This window comes from Topomyia yanbarensis, chromosome 3 (assembly GCF_030247195.1).
Source record: "Topomyia yanbarensis strain Yona2022 chromosome 3, ASM3024719v1, whole genome shotgun sequence".
Lineage (NCBI taxonomy): Eukaryota > Metazoa > Arthropoda > Insecta > Diptera > Culicidae > Topomyia > Topomyia yanbarensis.
In genome coordinates, this window is record NC_080672.1 from 92,607,748 (window position 1) to 92,632,120 (window position 24,373).

At 43.0% G+C, this 24,373-nt stretch overlaps 1 protein-coding gene across 4 annotated transcripts in view; it reads left to right on the forward strand.

Annotated features, from left to right (window-relative positions):
* The window catches only part of LOC131690264 (SLIT-ROBO Rho GTPase-activating protein 1-like), a 417,012-nt gene that overhangs the window by 379,863 nt on the left and 12,776 nt on the right, over positions 1–24,373 (forward strand). For all 4 annotated transcript variants that reach the window (XM_058975895.1, XM_058975896.1, XM_058975898.1 and 1 more), the window contains exons 5-13: positions 5,233–5,583; positions 5,648–6,136; positions 6,198–6,465; positions 6,541–6,753; positions 6,818–6,923; positions 6,981–7,205; positions 7,274–7,445; positions 7,511–7,590; positions 18,559–19,126. In XM_058975895.1, coding sequence (XP_058831878.1) covers positions 5,233–5,583; positions 5,648–6,136; positions 6,198–6,465; positions 6,541–6,753; positions 6,818–6,923; positions 6,981–7,205; positions 7,274–7,445; positions 7,511–7,590; positions 18,559–19,126 — 2,472 coding nt within the window. The remainder of the gene's footprint in view (positions 1–5,232; positions 5,584–5,647; positions 6,137–6,197; positions 6,466–6,540; positions 6,754–6,817; positions 6,924–6,980; positions 7,206–7,273; positions 7,446–7,510; positions 7,591–18,558; positions 19,127–24,373) is intronic.

The following is a 24,373-nucleotide window of genomic DNA, read 5'->3' on the forward strand; positions in this document are numbered from 1 at the left end:
TGATTTCAGATTGAGTGTGAGTTACCTCATATAACTAGAGTTGCCAGTCATGTCGCCATGGCACGTATTGTCCAGTGGATATTAGAGCTGTTTTTTAATTGGTCCAATTGAAGGCATGAACCTAGACTTTTGGTATCGAGTATAGTGACTTCCAGAAGTGATGGATTTATGATCGCGCGAGCGCGGGAGATTGTATGTTCACGATTAAGACCGCGTTTGATATTTTTAAGTACCGAATCGATTATATTATCACCGATATGCTATCATGTCTGCGAGAACGCGGGTGCAGGTTGCGTGGATGATCGCGAAGGGCTCAAGCATTTGTATGTTAACGTGTTTGTCACGTGTATGTGACTTCGCGTGCATAAATTTGATTTTATGATCATGTGGCCATTCGCATATTCGCGTGTATTTTTGAATGATCGCGCGCGGAATGTGAATCTGATACTTAATTTTGATTGTATGTTACAGATGCTAGAAGAGAGTTAGTTCTCCCATTTTTCTATAGTTCTTAGTCTTGTGTCCATGGAACGTATTGTCTAGTGAATGTGAGCATCATTTTTCTATTGGTCCAACTGAAAGCATGAATCTAGGCTGCTATGACCGAGGATGGAGACTTCCAGACGTGCCCGATGCATAATCGCGCGAGCGGTGGGTCAATGCTTGAGACCGTGTTTGTAAATTTATAAGTGCTAAAACATTCACCTAATTAGATCGAGATCGCGGGAGTAAAAGTGTGTGAATGATTGCAATTGCATGTTCGCGTTTATGACCATGTTAATATTATCGCGAAGCCCATGTTTGTACGTTTGGAATGAGAGAGATTGCGAGTTTATATGAGCGAATGTGCAATTTATTGTGTTAGTATGAATCTTGTTTAAGATATTATAGTAAAAGGAAAAATTAGAAAAAAAATAAGTAGAAACGTCTACATTGATTGACATTATTTTTGGTACTTGAGTAGTGGAAAGCAAAGTACTAGAATTACAGACAAATGAAGTAGAAGAAAAGAACGTATGTAACATGCAATCGAACTACTTGAACTCGTCTAAATGCCAGCATTATTTTCCATCACAATTGCATTCTGTTGGAATTCTTTCATGCTAGGCTGACCGGGAATGAAAGATTCGCGTGCGTCGGTAAATTAATCGCACTTTAATTTGTCCAATCCGATCATCTCGAATGAATCGAATCGAACGCACAAATTGAGCTCCGGTCAAAAGTGACCAACAAATCCTAGAAAGGATTACCCACTATTCTATCATATATGCCACTTCTGCATCCGTTCCCTGGCTTAGCTGTTACAAATACTCAAACGAACACATACACAGAGAGACATACGACTATCACATAGCAAGTGTACCTAGTACTAAAAACTACAATTATTACAACGTTAACACTAATAGGCTTCTACTTTTACATTTTTTCAATTAATTTAATCGTGCACAGGATGACGAAGTTGACCAACAAATCGACCCACAATGACCCCTTGCTGCAAGCCGTGCCCTCAAGCACTGTCATGAAGCTGTTGAACAATGTCGATTCGTCAGTCGGCCACGCCAGTCTGAACAAGCTAATGGTGAACCGTTAGGTAGAGCTGGTGCAGAGTATGGAAAAATACAAAACATAAAAATGACCCAAAAGACCTCCCCGGCCTTCTCGATGCACCACTATCGAGACGTAATGCAATAAACATCTTAAAGCAGCCGTCTGTCCGAGGTTCTTTAAAACCAATGCAGGAATATGCGTGATGATGTTTGCAATACCGTCAAACCGGACAACCTAGGGGAGGGCAATTCTATTCATACTATTAGTTTGATTGATTTTATCAATTTATTAATTTTATTAGTTTTATTATATTATTGATTTCATTTATTTATTTCAGTTCCTTCAGCTTGTGCATTTTATCCTTTCTATTTATTTCATTTATTTTGTTCATTTCATTAAGTTTGTTTTTATCCATTTCGTTGGTTTTTTTTAAAATTGGTTTATTTTATTCAATTCATCCATTTAGTTCATTTTATTGTTTTTAGTCATTTTGTTTATTTTATTAATTTAAATAATTTTGTTCATTTTGTTTATTTAATTTATTTATCTTTTTTATTTAGATTGTAAAGGTTTTAACCTTAAGGTCATCCGGGTTTGAAAAATCTCTTAGGAGAAATCTCTAACCCTATGTGCGGGGTTGGGATTCGAACCCGAGTGAGCAGCGTACAATGCAATCGATTTACCAATTATGCTATTATTCTTCTATTTCACGAAAATCCGCCCGAAAATCATTAAAATCGTGACCTACCATCTTAGATTTCGATGAAACTTTACATGTCTCATCGGTATGGAAGACTAAAAATTTTCCTCAATCAATGGAATCATTTTTACTCAAGAGCAATTTTTAAAAGGGTGTAGAAGTGCAGCATTTTCGATAAAAATTGTTCGATAACCATATTTTATACAGTAAAACTATCTGGGAACGAGGTACAAGAAATGAATTATTCTGCACGAAAGAAATAAATACAGAAAAAAAAGTCGCGCAGTTTTTTTTAAAAAAAAAACAAATATTTGAAAAATTTAAATTGTAATAAAACCCATTTTTTAAATTTACCTTTGCCAACAAAAATCTAATAAGAAAAGAAACATTTGAATGTAATGCCATGATGGAGAATTTATCAGTTAAAAAGTTTTTCCAACGCAATTTTATAAAAGAGCGTGGACGTTTTTGCTTGCATAACTTTGGAAAATGTTTTGTACGATTGCCGTATTTTATACAGTAAAACAATCTGATAACGAATTACACGGAATGAATACTTCTGGACGAACAAAATATACACTGAAAAAAAGCTGACATTTTTCTAGAAAACAAAAATTTTATTCGCGAAAAAAAAAACCCATTTTCCTAAATTTTCTATATTTTGTCAACAAAAATCTAAAGGGAAAAAACATTTTGAATGTGATTGTATGATGGAGAACTTATCAGTAAAAAAGTTTTTCTATCAATTACTTTATACATGTTTTCAAATTTCATACTAATTGACAGCATCATAATGTATTAAACGACAAAAATCTTCCAAAATGCGATTGTTGTCGAACTATTTGGAATTTCGCTCCAATAAAAAAAAATAATTCGTAAAATTATGCCCTTCTTTAAAGTTATTCGCATTCCTCCATCATAAACTATCAACAACCAAATGTTTAAAAGACGTAAGAAAAACTGGATAATGCTAAAGCTTTTACAAATTAATTGTTTTTATTGGAGAAAAATACCAAATAGCTCGACAACTATCGAATTTTCAAAGATTTTTGGAATGACACTTAGAATCATTAAACACTTTTTTATTATGTCTTCGGATTTTAATTCCAAAATGTTAACATAGTTAACAGTCGACACAGTTCGTCGAAATCGGCAAATGTCTGTGTGTGCGTATGTGTGTGTATGTGCCCAATAAATGCATATCGATTACTCGGAGATGGCCGAAACTTAGTCTTAAATGAAAGATACAACGCTCCCATAGACTGCTATTGAATTTTATATAATTCCGACTTCCGGTTCCAGAGTTACGGGTTGAAGAGTGCAACCACACAGCAAATTCATATTTTTTGCCTTTCTCCTATAGAAAGGTTATGCAATCACTCTGAACATCGTCAACTTACTCCCGGCCTTTTTTTACTAATATAGATTTTCTGTATGTTGACAGGGGCGTAGCTAGGGGTATGCAGCGAGGGGTTGGCACTCCCCCACACATCGCATACCACCCTTCCTTAAACACCCTTCCTCCATCAAATCCCCTCCCATCAAGCAAAATAAACTTGAATTTTGAAATGAACACATTACGTAATACGCAATAACCGAATTTAATAAAACCCAGTGAACACTCGCGAATATGCGATTGGCCACACGGTTATAAAATCGAATTCATACTCACGAAGTTACATACACGCTAACGCAAGCGACATGCAAACGCATACACCACTGAACACGTTAACATGCAAACACTCGAGCCCTTCGCGATAACACATGCGATCGTGAAGTCCTTATGTCCACTCATCTGAACCGTACCCTCGATATCACATTTAGAATCACGGCCTGCTGCAATTGGCGTTAAGCAGTGTTTTAGTGGGTGACATTTCCTGTCTTGTCTGCAATTGTAGTGAGTGATTCTGATAGCGAGCTCTTCCGAAAATTCTGCTGTACAACTCCAGCAGGACAACTCTGTGCTATAAGCTGACCTAACTCGATCAACATTTTGTTCTGCTGTATAAACTAGAAGTCAAATAAAGAAGCGATCGCTTAGCATGCGTAAACTCATTTGTATTTAGGTACAGAAAAGACACATCTACTTTGATTAATGGGTACATATATGCATGTTGTAACTATACAATAATAAAATATTTTAACTGAAGCACAGCTCATGAAATGACGAATGTTCAATTTTATTATTAACGATTCAACAGATATACAAATAATGATTTCTTCCCATATTCAGTGATTATTTTATTATTACCATAAAACTGCGCAAACTCTCTGATAGGAGAGAGAGAGAGAGAGAGAGAGAGAGAGAAGTTGCCGAAACAAAAAAGGTGCCGTCGCGAACGTAACATTCGTAACCCAATATTTAGCCTATCCAAAACACTGCGAATTTTTCAAAGGTTTCCAAAATTAATTGATGTTCATAGTCGAAACAGCGCAAAGCTGTAGTCTTTTAAATAAATACAAAAACAAATTTTTTGTTGTACAATATTAAGCATTATTCATCAATATTTGATTACAATTGTAACGGTGATTAATCCAATAGGCTTGAAATATATTTTAACCAAAACTGTTCACTACTCAGATGAAGATTCCTCCAACCCCACTCCAACCATTCATTTAACCTGTCACTATTCACTGGGTTCTGTTTTGATTCCCCATTGTGTTTTATATATGTAGCAAGAGTTTGTACACATTTGTTAGAATTACTATTCTCAAGCTTTAAAAAATACAGATTAATAATTTGCTGAAGAACCGAGTTATACTGTTAAGCCACCTACTACACCATAATAACATTGAAGGAGTTGTACGAAGTAGGATCTGTCCATCCCACTTTTATTTTCTGTTCCTCTGTTGGAAATATTTAAAAAAAAAAGTAAAATAAAAGTGATCTCTGACAGTTAATTTAAATTAAAATATTCCAAGAAATTATAAATTTTTTTTATTATAGTTTTTTGTTGTTCTGAAATGTGCATTTCTTTTCCTAGTGTCGCGAAATCGGCTTCGAAACACACGTCGAGATCCTGCGCATCCTGCAGGAGCTTCACACCAACATGAAAACCTATCACACATACCAAACCGAGGCCAAAGAGGCCGAAAAGAAACTCCGAGCGGCGGAAAACCAACGCATGAAGCTGCAGCAGAGCGTTCCGAAAGAGAAACTAGAACGCAGCAAAAAGTATCGGCTAATCGAGAAAGAGGTACTCAAACGTAAGAACAAATACACCGACGCAAGACTGAAGGCCCTGAAGGCGAAAAACGAGTACCAGCTGTGTTTGGAAGCATCCAACACCACAATCCACAAGTATTTCGTCGAAGATTTGAGCGATCTAATTGATGTAGGCATCGCTGAAATTTGCAAACGGTGGAGCCATTCAACTAACCTATAAATTCTCGTTTCAGTGCATGGATCTTGGATTCCACTCCGTTGTCTCCCGGGCGCTACTGATGCACGTTTCCGCTGATCAGGGCCGCTGCCGGGCTGTACTGAACAACACCGACACCCTTTCGCACATCATCAACTCGATGGACAGCCGAGCCGATAAGCAGAAGTTCCTTGAGCAGCACAGTGCAGCGTTTATGATTCCCAAACGGCTCGAGTTCCAGGGCCAGGAGGACGATATCGAACCGGAGCTACAGAAGGCTCTCCACCAAGAGATGGAATCTCGGTTAGTTCAGCTGGAGCAGAGGGTCAACAATCTTCGTATGGAGTCGGAGGAAATCTGGAAGACGCTGGAAACGGCGGAAATTAATCTGTTGGATATACTAAACACAAAGGACTACGACTGTAGTACTTCGTTTGGAGATGGTGCGATAACTTTCCCGAAAACGGAAAATACAGCGCTCAAGCTAAGGTCGGACAAAAACGAAATTGAAGAATTTTACATCACGGTTAGTAGTGATTGATTGACGTCTATTTTATTGCTTTTTGACTACTATTACTATCTTGTAGAAAATTCGAGAATACATTCTCGCCACATCACGAATAGCAAGGCTTGACTCGAAGGCGGAATTCCTGCGGAATGCATTAACCAAGGACTCGGCTATCAAGGCGGACACATTGACCAAATCGAACGTACCGAAGCGGAAACGCATCGGTCGAATGAATAAATCCGGTCGACCGAAATTGTTCGGAGGCTCTCTGGAGGAGTACCTAGAAGTTGCTGGGGAGGAAATTCCACTCATCCTGCGAAGCTGCATTCGGGTCATTAATTTGTATGGTAAGTTTAATATTTTCTGTCTAGAATATGAGAACCTAATAATAATCGTTAATTTTCCTACTGCCTTTTTCCCAGGACTTCACCACCAGGGAATCTTCCGAGTGTCTGGATCTCAAGTAGAAATAAGTAACTTTAAGGAGGGTTTCGAGCGGGGCGACGATCCGCTGGCCGACACTACCGATGCTTCGGACATCAACTCGGTGGCCGGGGTGCTGAAACTGTATTTACGCGAACTTCGAGAACCACTGTTCCCGCTGATCTATTTCGATCACTTTGTGACGCTGGCGCGTGAGTGTATTAAAATTCTCTCTCTTTAGATTATAAATTAATTATGCTTTTAATGTATTCATAGAACTCGAATCTAAACACGAAATTGTGCTGGGAATTCGCAAATTCTTCCAGAGTCTGCCAAAGCCAGTTGTCATCGTGATAAGATATCTGTTTGCGTTTTTGAACCAGTAAGTATCTTCAATCTTGTGATTTACACATACAAAAAATATTAAACTTTTCAACAGCTTATCGGAATACTCGGACGAAAACATGATGGATGCGTACAACTTGGCCATCTGTTTTGGTCCTACGCTGATGCCGGCACCGGAGGATAAGGATCAAGTGCAGTATCAGAATCAGGTCAACGAACTGATAAAGAACATAATCGTGTATCACGCCGAACTGTTCCCGAAGGATCTCGTTGGGATGCAGTACGAAAAGTTTATTTCCTCCGAACCATTTGAGGATATGTGAGTTTACTCCGGTGCAGTAGAATGAATAGAATCAGCTAAATCTTTTATTCTTCTATTTGTTACAGTGACGTGGGAGACTCACCAACCGAACAGGTCTCCGAAGATCCTGACTCAGAGGTGTACCCCTCGGAAGACGAATCCGATACATTTGAAGCAATTGTACAGTTTGACTTCAATGCACGATCAGAGCGGGAGTTGTCGCTACGTAAAGGCGACAATGTAATACTGTACAATCAGGTATGTACTGTCATATGTTTTGTGGTTGGTGATGTTTATCGCTAAGACTATTGATTCAATTTCAGGTCTCCAATGATTGGTGGCGCGGAGCAGTTAACGGCAAGACCGGTCTAGTTCCGGATAAATACATTTCGCTGAAGATCAAGTAAGTTTTTAAATTTAATGCAGTCTTTCGGTTTTCTGATACTGAAATTAGTTGCGCATTAGCTTACATCTGTTTAGGTGTGAAGCTACAATATGACAGCATTGTTTAGGCAAGCGAATGAAAAATTTAAATACATTGTAGTCGGTCATTATGAGTCCCCAGGAGAATGTCAGCCAAATCGATGATTGTCGTGTCACAACTTTGAAACGATTCCTGATGCTTGATAAACGATTGCAGCGGATCGCTGAGCTTCGATCGCAGTACATTGATTTCGTTCGCGAGTACGAGACTCTTGGACATTGTCACGAAGTGATAGCCCAATGATCATCCCAATCGGACACCCATGTAATAATTGAAGTTTTATAGCACGCTACTAGTGTAATCTTAGTTTTATGAGTAGGTGTGATAAATGCACGATAAAACCTCAATTGCTACGAGGGCAATGTACTATATGCCATTCCACGCTGTTCTTAGACCACATAGCTCCAGCACCAAGCTCCGTATAGTGTTCAATGTAAGCGCCGAATCATCGTCACATTGCTCAATGAAGTACTCAAGGTTGGTCCCGTTGTTCAAAGGGATTTGTATCATCAAGAAGTTCCGAAGGACACGTGCTACCAATGAATATTTTGAAAATAGCATCCAATTTTATCGTTACGGGTGCTTGAACTGGATACCGTTAAGTACTTTACAGCATTTGCCCTGTATCAGGCCACCCGATGCTTGTTCCAACTCGAGTGAAGAAGAGTCGACGGCTTTCCCAGTGCTGCTCGTATCGTAAAAGAGGATTGTTACATCGATGACATGTTATCTGGTGCGGCTACCATCGAGAAGGTCATTAAATGCCATTGCCAATTGAAAGAGATGCTCGCCCGAGATTGTTTCCCCGTGTACAAATAGTGCTCCAACTCGGACGAGTTTATGTAATGTATTCCAGTCTAGGAGCAGCTCATCCTGCAGGAATATGGTATCGACGAATCATTAAAAGTACTTGGTTTACTGTGGGATCCGAGCAACGATCACAATATCATCACTCATCAACCTCAACAATTGAAAACCCCGGCGACCAGCGATCAAACGGATCGTCTACTCTGTGATTGCAAAATGTTCCGATCTATTGGGATTATTCTCACCGGTGATCGTTGTCGCTAAGCTTTTGATGTACCAGCTACGGTAGACCAACGCAAGGTGGGATGACATCCTGTACGAATAATTCCATCAACAATGGCAACTGTTGCAAAAATCACTGCTTCATCTAAATCTCATTCATGATGCCATGATGCGTGACTTCTCCGAAAACCATAGCCCACGAAATAACATGGGTTTACTGATGCTTCTGCTGTTGTGTATGGTGCCTGTCTTTTCATATGCAGTATTTCCGCCGATGGTTCGGCACAGTTGAAACTACGCAGCAGCAAAGCAAAGATTGCACCACTGCACGAGCTAACCATCCCGAAAAAGAAATCGTGTGCCGCTCTACTCGTTTACTAGAAAAGGTATTACAAGCCAGTCAGATGACGTTCCGAAAAGTTGTGCTCTGGACCGACACCACAACCATCTTGGTCTGTCTAAAGAAGCCCACCAATCGTTTGCAACATTTTGTGCGAAATTTCGTTTATGAAGCAATCCAGCTGGTACCGCGAGGTGAGCTACCGGAGCTTTTATCCAACAACAAACTTGGGTGGAACGGCTCCGAGTTATCTAGATCAAACTACTATGAAATAGAAGATCCAGAAGAAATTCCTGATCAACTGATTCCAGATATGAAATTGGTCACCGCTATGTCAGTTCGATCTTCACAACTCTTCCCGTTAGTGATCAAATTCAGCAATTTTCGCAAGATGTAACGCATGGCATATGCTTCGAGGTTCACCAACAACTACCAGAAAAAAGCATTCTCTCGATTGTACTTGACCATTCGAGAATTGCAGCGGTCGTCGGAGGTGCTCATCGAGATTTTTCAACACGTTGAATTGGCTGACGAGCGCCTTCAGTCCAACAATAATTGGAAACGAATCGGGAATCTTTGTGCATTCATCAATGATAAGTTACTCCGCGTCGAAGTCGAGTCGACTCATCTACTCCAAGTTGTCATATGCATCAACGTATTCAATCATATTGCCCGACAAGAATCCCATCACGACGATGCACAGCGAGCTGCTTCATCCTGGCCAATCAGCCCTCATCAAACTTCATTCGTCAGCGGTACTTGCCGCTCGAGGCTCGCTCTACCGTGGGGTAGGTCACTCGCAAACGCGTGACATGTTTTTGTCTGAGACCGGGAAAACTTTCCGCAATCAAGAATCGTACCATCGCCACCATTCGTTGTGACTGGAGTGAACTACGTTGGTGCCTTGTTGGTAAAACAAGGAACTTATCGCCTCAAGCTCGTCAAGGCGTATGTAGCAGTATATGTCTGCATGACCATCAGAGCCGTGCACCTCGACTCTGTTTATGATTTGAAGACCGATGCGTTCCTAGTAACACTGAGACCCGTCACCCGTAGAGGATTGGAGAAGTAGTTGCATTGTGATAATGCAACTAACTTCAAGGGAGCGAACCATGAGTTAAACCAGCTGTATCATCTCTTCCGAGATCGACAGATGCTCGATCAAGTCCAACAGTGCTGCACGAGAAATCGAGTGGCATTTCATTTCTCCTGAAGCCCCGGCGAGCTGTGGGATGCACAAGTGAAAAAAATTCTTCATTGGCAACGCGCAGTTTTCGCTTAAAGATCTTGAAGTATCCTCGCCGAAAAAGAAACTGGTAAATTTTTGCCTTCTATTCGGCATCTCCACTGATCCAGTTGATTTACAGGTAGTAACACAAGCACATCACTTGTTAGGTCGCCCGCTGATTACACTAGGCCGAGCCATTTCTGGAAGATATCAAGGAGTTTGAGTCGTCGGCAGCATTTGCAGCTCATGCCTGAACACATTTGGTGTGCTTGGAGTCGAGGTTACCTCCACATGTTGCAGCCATGAAAAAAGAACTTAAGAACGATACCGAATCCACGTCCCGGAATGGCTGTTCTTTTCCACGACAAGCAGGGCCGTCGAAGGACTCCTCGAGGCATCTTTTTTTTTCTTTTTTTATAGTAAGGTTTAAAAAGCTTGAAAAGCCTGACCTCTAGTAAATTGGTACTGTACGGGACTCACGACTCACTTTCGTGTCTAACCACTAAAAACTTCTTACTCTTTTTTCACCCTTCTTCCCCACGGAACTACTTCGGATATTACTTCATGGGGACTCGTTGCTCTATTTCTGAGCCTCATTTGGTCCATGAAATGACTCGACCTTTGAGTTTTGATTTAACTCTTCTATTGCTTCTTGTCTCCATCTATTACGTCGTCATTTAGCTCTCAAACCCAGTGAGCAGTTTAGATACGGATTCCATGAGCCTGTTTCCGTGAGTCCTTCAGACCCCTTTCTTATTACGATCTACTCGGATAGTCCCCAGCGGTGGACTCACACTACTCCGACTGAGATTTCTCCGACGGATGAATTTCTCCCGGCACCGACATCCGCTTTCTTGAGTCATTTTGCTTCCAACTTTATCGAGATCTTACTTATCTTACCTTGCCGTTCAGGCTAGGGCCTTGTTGTCTCTTGCTGCATGCAGAAGTCGTCTCCACTCCACTCGGTCCATTGCTGCTGGTCGCCAGCCTCGCAGTCTTCGAAGGGTCCGCAGTCCGTCCTCTATCTGGTCGATCCACCGTGATCGCTGTGCGCCCCGTCTTCTTGTTCCTATAGGGTCGCCCTCAAGAACCATCTTCACCGGGTCGTCGTCCGACATTCTTACGACGTGTCCAGCCCACCGCAAACGTCCTATTTTTGCGGTATGCGCGATGGATGTTTCTTCCAGCAGCTGATGCAACTCATGGTTCATTTGTTTGTGCCACGTTCCGTCTTCCACTTGCACGCCACCATAGATGGTACGCAACACCTTTCGTTCGAAAACTCCAAGGGCGTGTTGGTCCTCTACGTGCATAGTACAGGTCTCGTGGCCGTGAAGGACCACCGGTCTAATCAGCGTCTTGTAGATAATCAACTTCGTGCGGCGGCGAATTTTGTTCGACCGGAGCGTCCTCCGAAGTCTAATGTAGGCACGATTTCCCGCCGAGATCCGTCTCTGAATTTCTCTGCTGGTATCATTGTCGGCGGTTACCATTGAGCCCAAATACACGAATTCGTCGACTATCTCTATTTCGTCACCGTCAATCCGAACTCGGGATGGGAGGTTCACATTGTCTTTTCTAGAACCTGTTCCTCTCATGTATTTTGTCTTCGAAACGTTGATGGCGAGTCGAATCCTGCAGCTGGCTTCAGCTTTCAGTCTAATGTACGTTTCCGACATCGCCTCAAAGTTCCGTGCCATTATGTCAATGTCGTCGGCGAAGCCAAGAAGCTGGACGAACTTCCCGCAGATCGTGCCACTCGTGTCTATCCCCGCTCTCCTTATTACACCTTCTAACGCAACTTTGAACAGCATCACCTTGCCGCAACCCTCTTCGAGATCTACTCGGATATTGTTCGGCGGTGAAATTACCCTACTGTGATCAAATGGCACGTTCCCCATGTTGATCGGAGATTTATGCCCTACTTCGACTGATGGTTCTCTGGCAGCGGAGTTTCTGTCGGTACCGTTGTCTATTTCATGAGCCAATTAGCTCCCAGCCAAATTATAATCAACTCAACTGCGTATTTCTCGGCGGTGCATTTATCCTGATCCCGATGCTTGTTTTCGTGAACCATTTAGTTCTCTGCTGTGTCCCGATCTACTCGAACTAGTCCTCGACGGTGGACCTAGCCCACTCAATGGGCCAGTCAGTAGGTGCCCCGATCTTAGTCCCCGGCGGCGGATCTAGTCTACTCACCGGCGGCTACCCGGTAGGGTGTAGAGGTCGGTCCGGTGATTCCGGTGAAGCCTGGCGTCCTGTTCGTTGGTGTCGCGATGACCCGAACCCGATGTTGCGTCGCGTACTACTCAACTGGTTCCCGGCGGTGGATCTAGTCTAGTCAAGTGAAGAATTCCGCGGCGGCGGTTTTGTTGTTTCACAGCTCGGAGAGTACAATCGACACTGCTCTGTTCATCGCATACCAGATATGTTCATCGTGACACATCTTTTCGACGAAATTGTCGACTATCACACCGGGCATACCTCTTCGAACTTCTTCGAACCTAAGGCATTCGAAGACCACGTGCTCTGTTGTCTCTTCCACGTTTACACACTCCGGGCAAAGGGGTGACGAAGTATGTCCAAACCGATGCAGGTACACCCGGAAGCATCCGTGCCCGGACAAAAACTGCGTCAAATGTAAATTCATCTCTCCGTGCTTCTTATGTACCCAAGCCGACACATTTGGGATGAGTCGGTGGGTCCACCTTCCTTTCTTCGCATTATCCCATTTTTGCTGCCACTTAGCCATAGGGTCCGACCAGTCTCCTTGCATTTCGTGCCTTTCTCCGCTGGTAGCATTCCACGTCCTCAGCCAGAGTGATGCAAATGGGGATCATCCCGGCAATTACGCATACCGCTTCCGACGATATCGTTCTGTACGCACACACGACACGAACAGCGAATAGGCAAAACGTGCTTGTCAACTTTATCGATGGGATGGATTGTTCCCCAATGCTGATCACGACACGCTGGATTTTTTTTTCAGCTGCTGACCAGCACTATCTCGGTCTTGTGGTGACCCAGCTGCAACCTGACATTAGCCATCCAGGTTTCCACGATGCATATTTTCTCAGTCGTCAACATCTCCACTTGCTCGGGTGTGTCGCTGGTTTTCGTCAGGATGTCATCTTCAAAGCCGAGGATCTTTACTCCTCTGGGCAGCGCAGTGTTAACACTCCGTTGTACATTATATTCCAGAGCGTTGGGCCGAATATGGAGCCCTGAGGTTCTTCCGTCGTGACCATAATCGACCTCTACCCCATGTTCATCTCGTAGACCAGTATGCGGTTTTGTAAGTAACTTTCAGAATCTTACACAAATAGTTCGGGACTCGCATTCTGTGCAGCGCTACGACGATAGCTGTTGGCGATGTTAAACGCGTTCTTCACGTCGACCGTAACCACGGCGCTGTAGCGATTACCTCTTCTTCTTTGCTTCGATGGTTTCTCCGCGCTCGCAATGAATGGCGTCCACCGTCGATATCCCTTTTCGGAACCAGAACTGTCTCTGTGATAGTCCGTTCTCTCTTTCAGCGTAGTTCGTCAGCCTGTTGAGCATGACCCTTTCCAGAAAATTGCCAAGAGTACCCAGCAGGCATATAGGCAGATACGATGCAGGATCTCCTGGTGGCTTCCCTGGTTTTGGCAGCAATACCAGTTTTTGGATCCTCTATCTATTCGGGGAGTCCAGGCATTTCTTTCTGTAGAACTATCCTGAACATGTCCGGAAACGCCAGGATCGCGATCTTCAGCGCCACGTTCGGGATACCGTCCGGACCGATAACTTTCAGCTTTCAGCCCTTTTACCACTATAAAAAGCTCGTCGTTGGAGACTCGATTGTCACCAACATTTACACTGTCTGCCTGCGTACGATCGAAGACTACATATTAAGAAGACTGATATCTCTTTCCTTCCCTCATACAAACGAGAAGCGACAGAGGTTACAGCGCCTCTATTGGAGGGAGGTAGGAAGCTCAATGCTAAAGCGTATGTCTATGTGTACATCACTATGGGAAGTACTACCTTTACCCACAAGAGGCGTTGTTGTTACTGTCACCGGATTCTGGACAGAGTTGCCAGTCTTCTTGATATGCAGTTTTCGGTACGATGTAGGCGGCCATGCGATTGGATTGTGCTTCGGGAAAAGACCTTCCACGATAATCTTCGGTTTGTTAGCGCATATTTCAGCTGGCGTCGTTCGACCCTTGATCTTAGCCATCACGACACGGTAAACGTTGCCCCAAGGGTTGGCGTCTACTTTTCTGCACAGATTCTTGTAGCAGGTGGATTTACTAAGCACTATCTCCCATTTAAAATCTGCTCTAGCGGCACGGAATGTCATGATACACTTCTCTTCAACTGCCTCAGATCTTGCTTTCTGAACGCGTCTTCTGGATTGTAGGCAGGATGCCCGGAGGATGCCGAGCTTTTCATTCCTCGAATACATCTGACGCTGGTAGTTCCTCGGTTTCATTTTCCTTGGTATTTTTATGTCACACATCCTCGCTAAAGTTTGCAACAGCACATCGGCATTCGGAATCGGAGCGAGACTGTCAGCACGAAGGGCTTCCACAAAAATTTCCTTGTCAAAGTCCTTTATTTTCCACTTTCGCTCGCAAGTCCTCACTCACGGCGTTATAATGCAATTCCGCTGACGAATGGTGTAGCGGATCGCCTAGTGGTCGCCATTTGTGTACAGCCCAATAACTCGCCAGGGACGAGGGAGGGACCGCTGGATGTTACGTCGATGATGGATTCCCGGCCGTCTTTACGAAATGTGCTAGCGGAAGCTTCGTTGCACAGCATTACATCCAACTTGTCCAGGGCTTCCAACCGGCTGTAACTTCTTGCGTTGGTCAACCTGCTACCCCACTCCACAGCCCAAACGTTAAAATCTCCTCCTATAACAACCGGCGTTCGACCGACTAACGAGTCGGTTAGTGCGTTCAGCATCCGATTGTATTGTTCAGGTATCCACCGTGGGGGAGCTTAACAGCTACAAAGGGATACGCCGTTGATCTTCATGATCACGTAGCCTTCTTGTGTGCTATCCGCAACCTATTGGACGGGAAAACCGTCCATCACTTGGATTGCTGTCATCTCTGCACTATCCACCACCCTTACCGTTATCAGGAGGAATAGGATACGGCTTAGCAAGAATTGTAACGTCGCGCATTGTTGCTGATGTTGGCTGCCAGTGTCGCAATAATAAGATTAAGCTGAGTTATCCCCATCATCATTGACCTGCCTTCGCCTTTTTGTACTCTGGGCATAAAAAGACTCCCGTCATGTGGTTCTTTCCGCGCTCCTTTGCGCAGAGCTTTTATAAATCTGTCCAGGTCTTTACAGTTTTTTGCCTGATGGCCGAAACCCAGTCACCTGGAACACTTCTCCGTTTGTTTCGTAGCCTTAAGGATCAATCGTAACGAGCACACCGATTATCCGACTTTATTCTTACCGGTCGATATAAGCGGGTGGCTGCGGCTGGTGATAAGCGTATCGCTGCTGTCTGTGTGCCACTGTACGCCTTCCTCAACTTGATTAACATCTGCTCTTTCTCCAGGTTACATTGCTCTATCAGCGCGCTCCTCACTTCATCTTCCGTTGCAATCTCGTCCAGATTCCTGCACTCGTTCACTGTGTCCTGAACTGAAGCTCTCACGGTCGTTTTTTCTCCCACCACATCTGCCACGATAGGTCGAATTCTTGATCAATGGATCTTTCTTCAACTCGAACAGCATATGTTCTTTCTTAGTACGCCCGGTTCCAACTACGTTCTTCCTCACCTCCTTCATCTTTGGTCTCACCCGTTTGATGATGGCAGCGTACACACCGTCATTTGCTTTGACAACTAGAGCGTCTCCCTATACCTCTCCTGGCGCAGTCGAAGGCTTTCTTTCTTCTTTTCTTCTTGTCATCCTTTTCTTTCTGTTTTTTCCTCCTTTCTTCTACGGTTTCAATGGTTCACCATCCACTTACCATTTGTCGGTTGTTTCGCTCTCCTTCACCGAACTTCCCAGGGCTTCTTCGGTTTCTCCTCCTTCCGGTTCCCCTTACTCTTTTCACAGAACGGAAATACCGATCACCCTTCGGTGTCTCATAGACTTCTGCTTTCGCTACCTCCTTGGTCTTCAGTGTCCTTTCGACGTTTTTAACTCTCTCCAGTAACACCATCTGTTTACATTCGGCTGCTGCCACAGCGGGTTTGATGCTAATCACTAGATCTCTGATCTGTCCGTGCACGTTGCCTTTGCTTTTCACGAATTCGTAGAGATCTTCGATTTTTTTTTGCGTCAGCTTCGTCACCTTAGGCAACCCAGACCACTCGTCTTCATGGGTAATGCTTGATTTCAGCATGCGCATCCGAAACCTCAACTTTCCCTGACACCTTATTTGTTTGTCGCCTCTCGTGAACGGTATGGCTTCCTTGGGCTGCTCTCGCTGCTGCGCTATTGCGGTTGCATTTGTTGTTTCACTTAATTGTATTGCTCGGTCGGTGACCACCTTTGGTGAACGGGTTCACCACACTTGGTCCGTCAGATTTTTTTTATTTTTGTCGCGAGTGTATAACAGATCATTTGTTTCTCCAACGAGGCTTTGGACACTTCGAACATAGTTTGTAAAGGGTTCTCACTTGTAGTCTTGCAACAGGAGACAAGGAAGGATTAATGTCAATGGTCTCATAATTATCTAGGCTTGAAACTTAAGGAATTATAATATTCACGACACCGGTGGTTGAGTGGCAATCGTGACCGCCAGTCACCCCAGTTGGTCTGGGTTCAATGCCAACCGAGATCGTTGAGATTTCTCTGAGGTGAAAAGAATCTGAGGCCTCACCTTCCTTCGGAAGGGAAGTAAAGCTGTTGGTCCCCGGTTCATGCGTTGGTGGGTTGATATCTAGTCCAGATAGCGAGAGTGTCACCTCTCTGGTATCGGTATTTGGGCTCGTAGCGGAAATAGGCCGACGGAAAATAACTAGAACTAGAAGAAGAAGAAGAAAAGTTACAATATAGTTTTAAATCGTGAAGGATTCATAGATATAGGAATTCAAATTCAGTATCTATAGGTGAATGAAGAACAGCGAGTCTAGTTATGTAAGGTATGTGAACTAGGCTCGATGGAACTGTCCAAGTCAGTCTTGGAGCTTAAAGCTGTTTTCAACACCTATTCGGCAGTTTTCACGCCGCCACACGCGTTACGGCGTAAGGCCAAACTGGAGTCGAGGGGGGTCAATTAAGGCTGTCTGACGTATTCTTGATGGTCACATCATTAGCGTTTCCCTTCAAATAGTTGATATTCGAGCTTGTAGAACTCCTTGAGCGTCTCATATACTAGTTCCAGCGGAAATTGAGGATTCGATGAAAGAGATCCCTTCTATGAGACGGTTGACCGGCGGCGTCGAAAGAGATGAGCAGCGGTTAGCGAGTTTAACAAGAGGGAATGAGACATTAACTACTATTGAAATGAAATCTGGAAGTAACACTAACAAACGTCTAATTTCAGGAATCTTAGGCGCTGAGCCTGTGGCCTTCGACTGGCATAGTCCATTCTGGTTGGTTCGGAAGTCTTCTTGGTTGGTTGGTAGATATATGCTCCTACTTGCAAGTTGATAGATCAATCTTCAAAATGGGGACATGTGGATCCAGCTAGTTGTCGACTCTTTTGACCTAGGCTAGTTCAGTCTTATTCTTATGATCATTTAACTCGACCAAGCACACCGGCTCTCAGAAATGATAGGCAGCCCTTACGGGTCGGTGTGGTCTGTTCGATTCGAATCAGGCGGATATTCGAGCAAACTTTATGGCGAATAGAGGATAAATATTTCTTATGTCTTTTATGGGCAGAGATTCTTTTTGTGAAACCCTAAATACCTTTACTCGTCTAGCTACTCAGCATAAAGATAATAGATAAAAGTATTCGCGAGTAAAGACTAATACTGTTAGTATGTTTATTGTATCAATTAATAGTCGACTGATCCGCTTCGGACCTACGATAAAAAAAGAGATTAGGAAGACACAGAAGTGGGGGGAAGCCAGATGCGAGGTGTGGCCATAACGCGCTGCATACACTGTGAAGTGCAACAGTGAGACAGTAGGTGTACAGTTAATGCACATAGGTTGCTGAAATAGGTTGTTAAGACAGCCCGATTGCACACTGATGTGGCCGTTGTATCTCATATCTGAAGTAACCTCATGTGCTATAATATTTTTAAGCTGAAGATGTAAATTACATAAATTACATAAATTCCAATTGTTCTCACACTTCTTCTTCTTTCTTACTCCAATAGAGACGAAGACCGCGACAAAAGCGAACACCTGAAATCGTCCAGCTCGGAAGAATCGGTCCGAAAGCGACGTCCCAGTGGTAACATCTCAATCAATAGCCAGCTTTCGATCTGCACCCAAAACTCGAACACACTCTCCAACATAACCTGTGGTAGTGATTACACCGGTTCGACCATCAGTACCGCAACACCAGGAGGAGGAGGAGGGTGTGGAAGTGGCGGTGGAGGTAGCGTTGGCGGCGGCGGCCTTGGTGGTAATGGGGTAACTCTCCCGGTCGGCTTGTTGCAAACTTCAATGTCTTCCTCGCCCGGGCATCCGCAGTACCAGACGATTCAGCAGCAAATTCAGCAGCAACATCCGACTCCCATCAACAATCAGGTTACGCATCAGCCGCCGCTTCCAACCGCTCATCCCCTTATAGGGGATAAGTTGACCGAGCTGAAGGATCCGGACTACATTCACTACGACACGGTGGATCTGAAGGCTTCGACATACAGCTATCACGATGAGCCGCATTCGTTTGAAAGCTCGGCAGATTTCCTGGAGGACATGAACCACTTTACATTCGAGGTACTGGAGACCACTGTTTGAATGGCTGCTTTTGATTTTACTATAGCTCTGCCCATGTTGTGTACTCGTAATTCTGTCTTTTGTTCATTGTTTCGAATATGTGTTGTTCAGTTTTTGTGGCACTGTTTTTTGTATGTCTGCTTATTCATTTTAATTGAATTTTATACCATGCAGATGCGCTAAATTTCTAAACGAGTACTATGTACAGTCGCCCCATTAGCCTTGCGATTTATATAGCTTAGACGCATTTGTATTGTTTTTTTGCAAATGACACAAACGTTATCTTACCTCCAAGTTTAGTCTAAGTGGCAGCTGATTACACTGATGGTTTTTTTTAGATATCTTAGGCTCAACTTAGGACTGCATGCGAGTTGAATGTGGCCTTTAGCTCAGTGCTTGTATTTTTTGTGTGTATTAGTGTACTACTTCTTATCACTCCTTTAGATGGCTCGAGTCTTGTACTGTATCTGAATGAATAGAGTATACCTCCTGCAATGGAGATTTTTCTTATGTTGAAATTTTTAAAATTAAAACTAACAAAACTCTTCTTTAGTCATTTGAAACCTTCAAGGACTGGGCTGGGTCACTATCCATGTCTACTTGAACTTTTCTTCTATTACGATTAGAAAACTAGTGTTACACATTTAGGTAGCCAGTTTGTGAAGTTAGTGCTAGGTTTAATCAATTTCAAAAAAAAAAAAAAAACAACAAAAAGCGTCATATTAAATATGACTGCAAAGATCCTTACCGTTAAGAGCTACTCCATATTATTTGAAATAAATGCTAGCCTTTGAACTAATAGCCAAAAATAGTTATAAAAATATGACTCCATAACACCCCCATCAATTGAAACCGGTAGAAAAACAAAGGTACGTTCGTGCTTTGTCAAAAAAGCAGCCGGGATTCGCTTCCTCTTTTCGTTGTCCGTTTTGTTTTTTTTCTATTGTATTTCATGTCGTTTTATAGAGTGTTCTTTTGTTGGAAGCCGAATGAAAAATTGGATCACGTCCAAACAGATAAGGTGAGAGACAAACTGCCCTAATTATGTGTTTTGTGTTATTTCTTCTAAAACAACCATAAAATTTTCTTTAGTCTTTATGTACTAACTAACCTTCCTTTCATGTTGGTTGATGTGTTTGTTAATAACATTTCTAGTTGCTAGCGCTTGTTTCTTGTGATGCCTACTTCTGTGGTATTATTCTTAAAACTTAACTATTTCGACTAATATTGAAACCCATTGCCTAGAATATGAAGAGCAGGGTGTATGGTAATTATTTTTATAAGCCAACTGAAAACTGTTCGTTGTTTTTTTTCTAGCATAACATTGTAACAATAACTAAATACCTATAAGTTGTCTAGTAGCTTTATTTTTTAGGATACAATAATGAATGTGATGTTTACTGAAATAGAATTACGACTTGTGGCGTAACAACAAACAACGTGGTTTGTGACTAATGAGGTATGAGAAGTTTATGAAGTCCTTCCGCTCATCAGTAACATGCATTGACTTAGTGCCATATTGACGTTAAAACCACAACGGAAATACAAGTTCTTAAGAAAACAAATGGATAATGGTGTGGTGCCACAAGAACAGCAGCTCTGATTTGCTAATGAGACCAACGAAATCGAAACATGGATCGGTTTAATATATATGATACATATTTCCACATCATGGTCAATGTTGCGATCCCAGAACCGTTGTTTAATTTGGAAATGACAAAAATTCAAAAATCTAGTTTAGTGTAACTTTCTACCACTACTGTGATACTGTTAGCTCAATAACAACCAGCGCTGTATGTTCTATAGCTGGCGAAATAAAGTCAAACTATTGGGTGATTGACAGTGGTGCATCGTGCCATATGACGCGTGACAAATCGTTCTTCTCAACACTGCACAAAAGTAAATTTCGAATTAAAAGTAACTCTTGATGAGTGAAACCAAACAAAAACTTCCGGCATTGGCGGAGGTGTCCCGTTCGGTGAAAACAGTCGTGGTGAGAGAGTGCAAATCAGTTTAAAAAATGAACTATATGTACCGGATTTGGACAACGGTCTGATCTTGGCAAGCCAGCTAGCTGCTAAAGGGTTTGTAGCGAAATTAGTGCGTTGAACAGTGCCGTTGTAAGCCCGGCGGGTGAACTCGTGGCGGTAGGTGACACAGTTGGAAGCCTTTACTGTCTGCGCCTTCATGCACAAACACTGAAGGTTGGAACTGAACATCATGAGAGGTGCCAGCATATTTGGCATCGAGGAGTAGGGCGTCGTGATCCGGAAGTGTTGCGACAAATGAAAGAGCTGGTATGTGGATTTCATTTGCATGGCTGTTGTACTGGTATTACTTGCGAATGCTTCCTGAGTGGTTAGCTGGTACGGAAGCCGTTCCCCCGATAACCGAGCGGAAAACGACGCGGTCATTGGAAATGATACACACTATAACTCCATCGGGCAATCGATGTTTTATGACCCTAATCGACGATTACAGTCGGTACACCATCGTGTATCTACTAAAGCATAAGAGCGAAGTGGCCGGGAAAATCGAGCTGTATGTTCGTTGGGTGCAAAAAGTCTTCGGGAGAAAGCCACTCGTTATTCGGTCCGATGACGGGGGTGATTACGTCATCCACGTGTTACGCGAATTTTACGAAAAGGAGGGAATAAAACCGCAGTTTACCACGCCCTACTGTCCCAAAAGAAAGGCATCACTGAACGTAAAATCGGTCACTACGGGAGATGGTAATTTGCATGTTATCCGATGTAGGAATCAGCAAAACGTACTGGGATGAAGCAGCACTGACGGCGACGTACATACAGAACCGTCTACCTTTTCGAATAGTACAGAGTACTTCGTATGAGCTTTGGACACATTGTAAACCGAACCTTGCTCGTCTTCGAGTGTTCGGATGCGATGCATATTCCAGATTCGAAGCGATCCAAGCTAGATCAAAAAGCAGATTAGTCGATCCATCCACCAATCGTGTGACTGTTAGGCGTGACGTAAAATTTATCGAACTTGGTAATGGATCGGAACAGACTTGTGCGTCGGATAGATTAGTTACGTTTGAAAAACCGGAAAGTGGAATTGAAATCCCATTTACTACGCCACAAAAAATGGCTGTACCGAGAGGATATGATGCCGATAGATCGTCCGTTGAATTCAAAGGTTGGGGCGACGCTAATGATGATCCATTTCCTGGCAGAATTGCAACGAGATGCGAGGCGAACAAGAGCAATTCCGCCGACTATCGTGTAGCGTTAAAGTTTGTGAACTGGAAGAAGGCGATGGATACCGAAATGGAGGCGAATGCTGAAAATGTAGCCCGGGATCTTGTCCGTTTGCCGAATGGAAAGAAGACGATTAGGTTACGATGAGTTTTCAAACTTAAGAGGAATGAAACAGGCGTTATCGTGAAATATAAAGCAAGATTGGTTGCGCAGGGATTTAACCAAACGGTATAGTGTGGATTATGTAGATATTTTCGCACCGGTAACACGTCTGAGGACATTTTGAGTAGGCAAGAATGGGATGAACAATTATCATTTAGACATCAAGACCGCGTAATTAAATGGGAAGTTTGAAGAAGAGATATACATGCGCAAAGTGCTCGGGTACGATATAACCGGAAAGGAGAAGTACGTTTGCAGGTTTAAGAAGAGGATAAATAGATTCAAACAGTCGGCGCGCTACTGGAACCGTGCTCTTCATGATTTAAGCAGTGCGAGTACGACCCTTGCTTGTACGTATGTACGTCGTGATGATCAAACTATTACTTTTCTACTCGTCTATGTCAACGATATTCTGGTTGGTTGTGTTGACGAAACGTAGATTATCGAAGTTTATGAAGCATTACGAAAGGAGTTTGACGTTACGAGTCTCGGAACGGTCAAATATTTTCTGGGGTATGTAGTTGCTGCAGATTACGCCTAATTTTATTGAAAAGTTTGGACTTGAAGATTGCAATAGTTCCAAGATACCAATGGACACGGTTTACACCAGACCAGAAAATAGCGGAACGCCGTTTGGTATAACAACCCTCTAGTCTAGTAGGTGCTTTTGTTTACATTGCGGTAAATGGAAGACCTGATATAGCTGCAAGCGTGTGAATATCTGGTAGTAAACAGAGATGGATTGGAAGGTTGCCAAACGTGTCGTCAGATATCTCAAAGGCACGAAGGAACTAAAATTGATGTATGTTGCTGGAGATGGGTGGTCGCTTGTCGGCTACTTGGATGCTGCTAAGAAGTCTACGACAGGATATATTTTCTTTTTCGGAGGTGAACCCGTGGCTTGGGTCAGTCACCGACAGTCGTGTTCAAGATTGTCCTCCATGGAGGCTTAATATAACGCGGTGATACATCATGCCAGAAGCTTATTTGGCTGTGGAGATTTCTGGAGGATCTTGGAGAAACACAACGACGCAACTACACTTTTTGAAGACAACCAAAGCTGTCTCAGTTTTATGCGAGTAGAGCGCACAAGTAAGCACATCAGCAAGCAAAGAATGTGCTTAAACTGGGGCTACAAACATTTTGCAAGGGGCCAAAGTTGCCTAACCCAAATCATCGAAGGAGAATTTGTTAACCTAAAATTGACGGAAATATCACTTTTCCTGAAACCAGAACGCTGGCTAACTAGAACTAGAACAACGCAGCGTACTCAGAAACACTAAAAAGACTAACACCAGGATCAAAAGACCGAATTATCAACATAATAAGCGATGAGATAACAAGGCTCAAGGAGCTATTGGCAAGCCGTTCGCCGGTTAAAACCGAAGGCATGCACAACAAAAGACTTACACAGGAATTAGCAACAACAAAAAAAAATAAAACTAGAAGAAAAGGAATTACTGAAATGGCCGCACTGTGACGAGTATTCTAGGAATTTATCAACATGTAATAACAAAGAAGATCGGGGAAATAAACGATGTCCCACATCGAATTGCATCACTCAAAAGCGCTGTAGAAAATTACCTGATGGACTGATCCTTTTTAATCTTTCAGACAATAAATTATAACCCATTAGTAAGCTTTCTTCTGTACGGAAACCCACTTTTTCTTCATGTATTCTTCAGATTTGATCTCCTTGGAATGCTTCCGTAGTGCCTGCTTCATAATTGCCCAGTATTTTTCGATGGGCCTTTGTTCCGTTGCTTTGGGGAGGTTCATATCCTTGGGTACGAAAGTAACTCCGTTGGCTTTGTACCACTCCAGTACAACATTTGAATAGTGACACGAAGCTAGATCCGGCCAG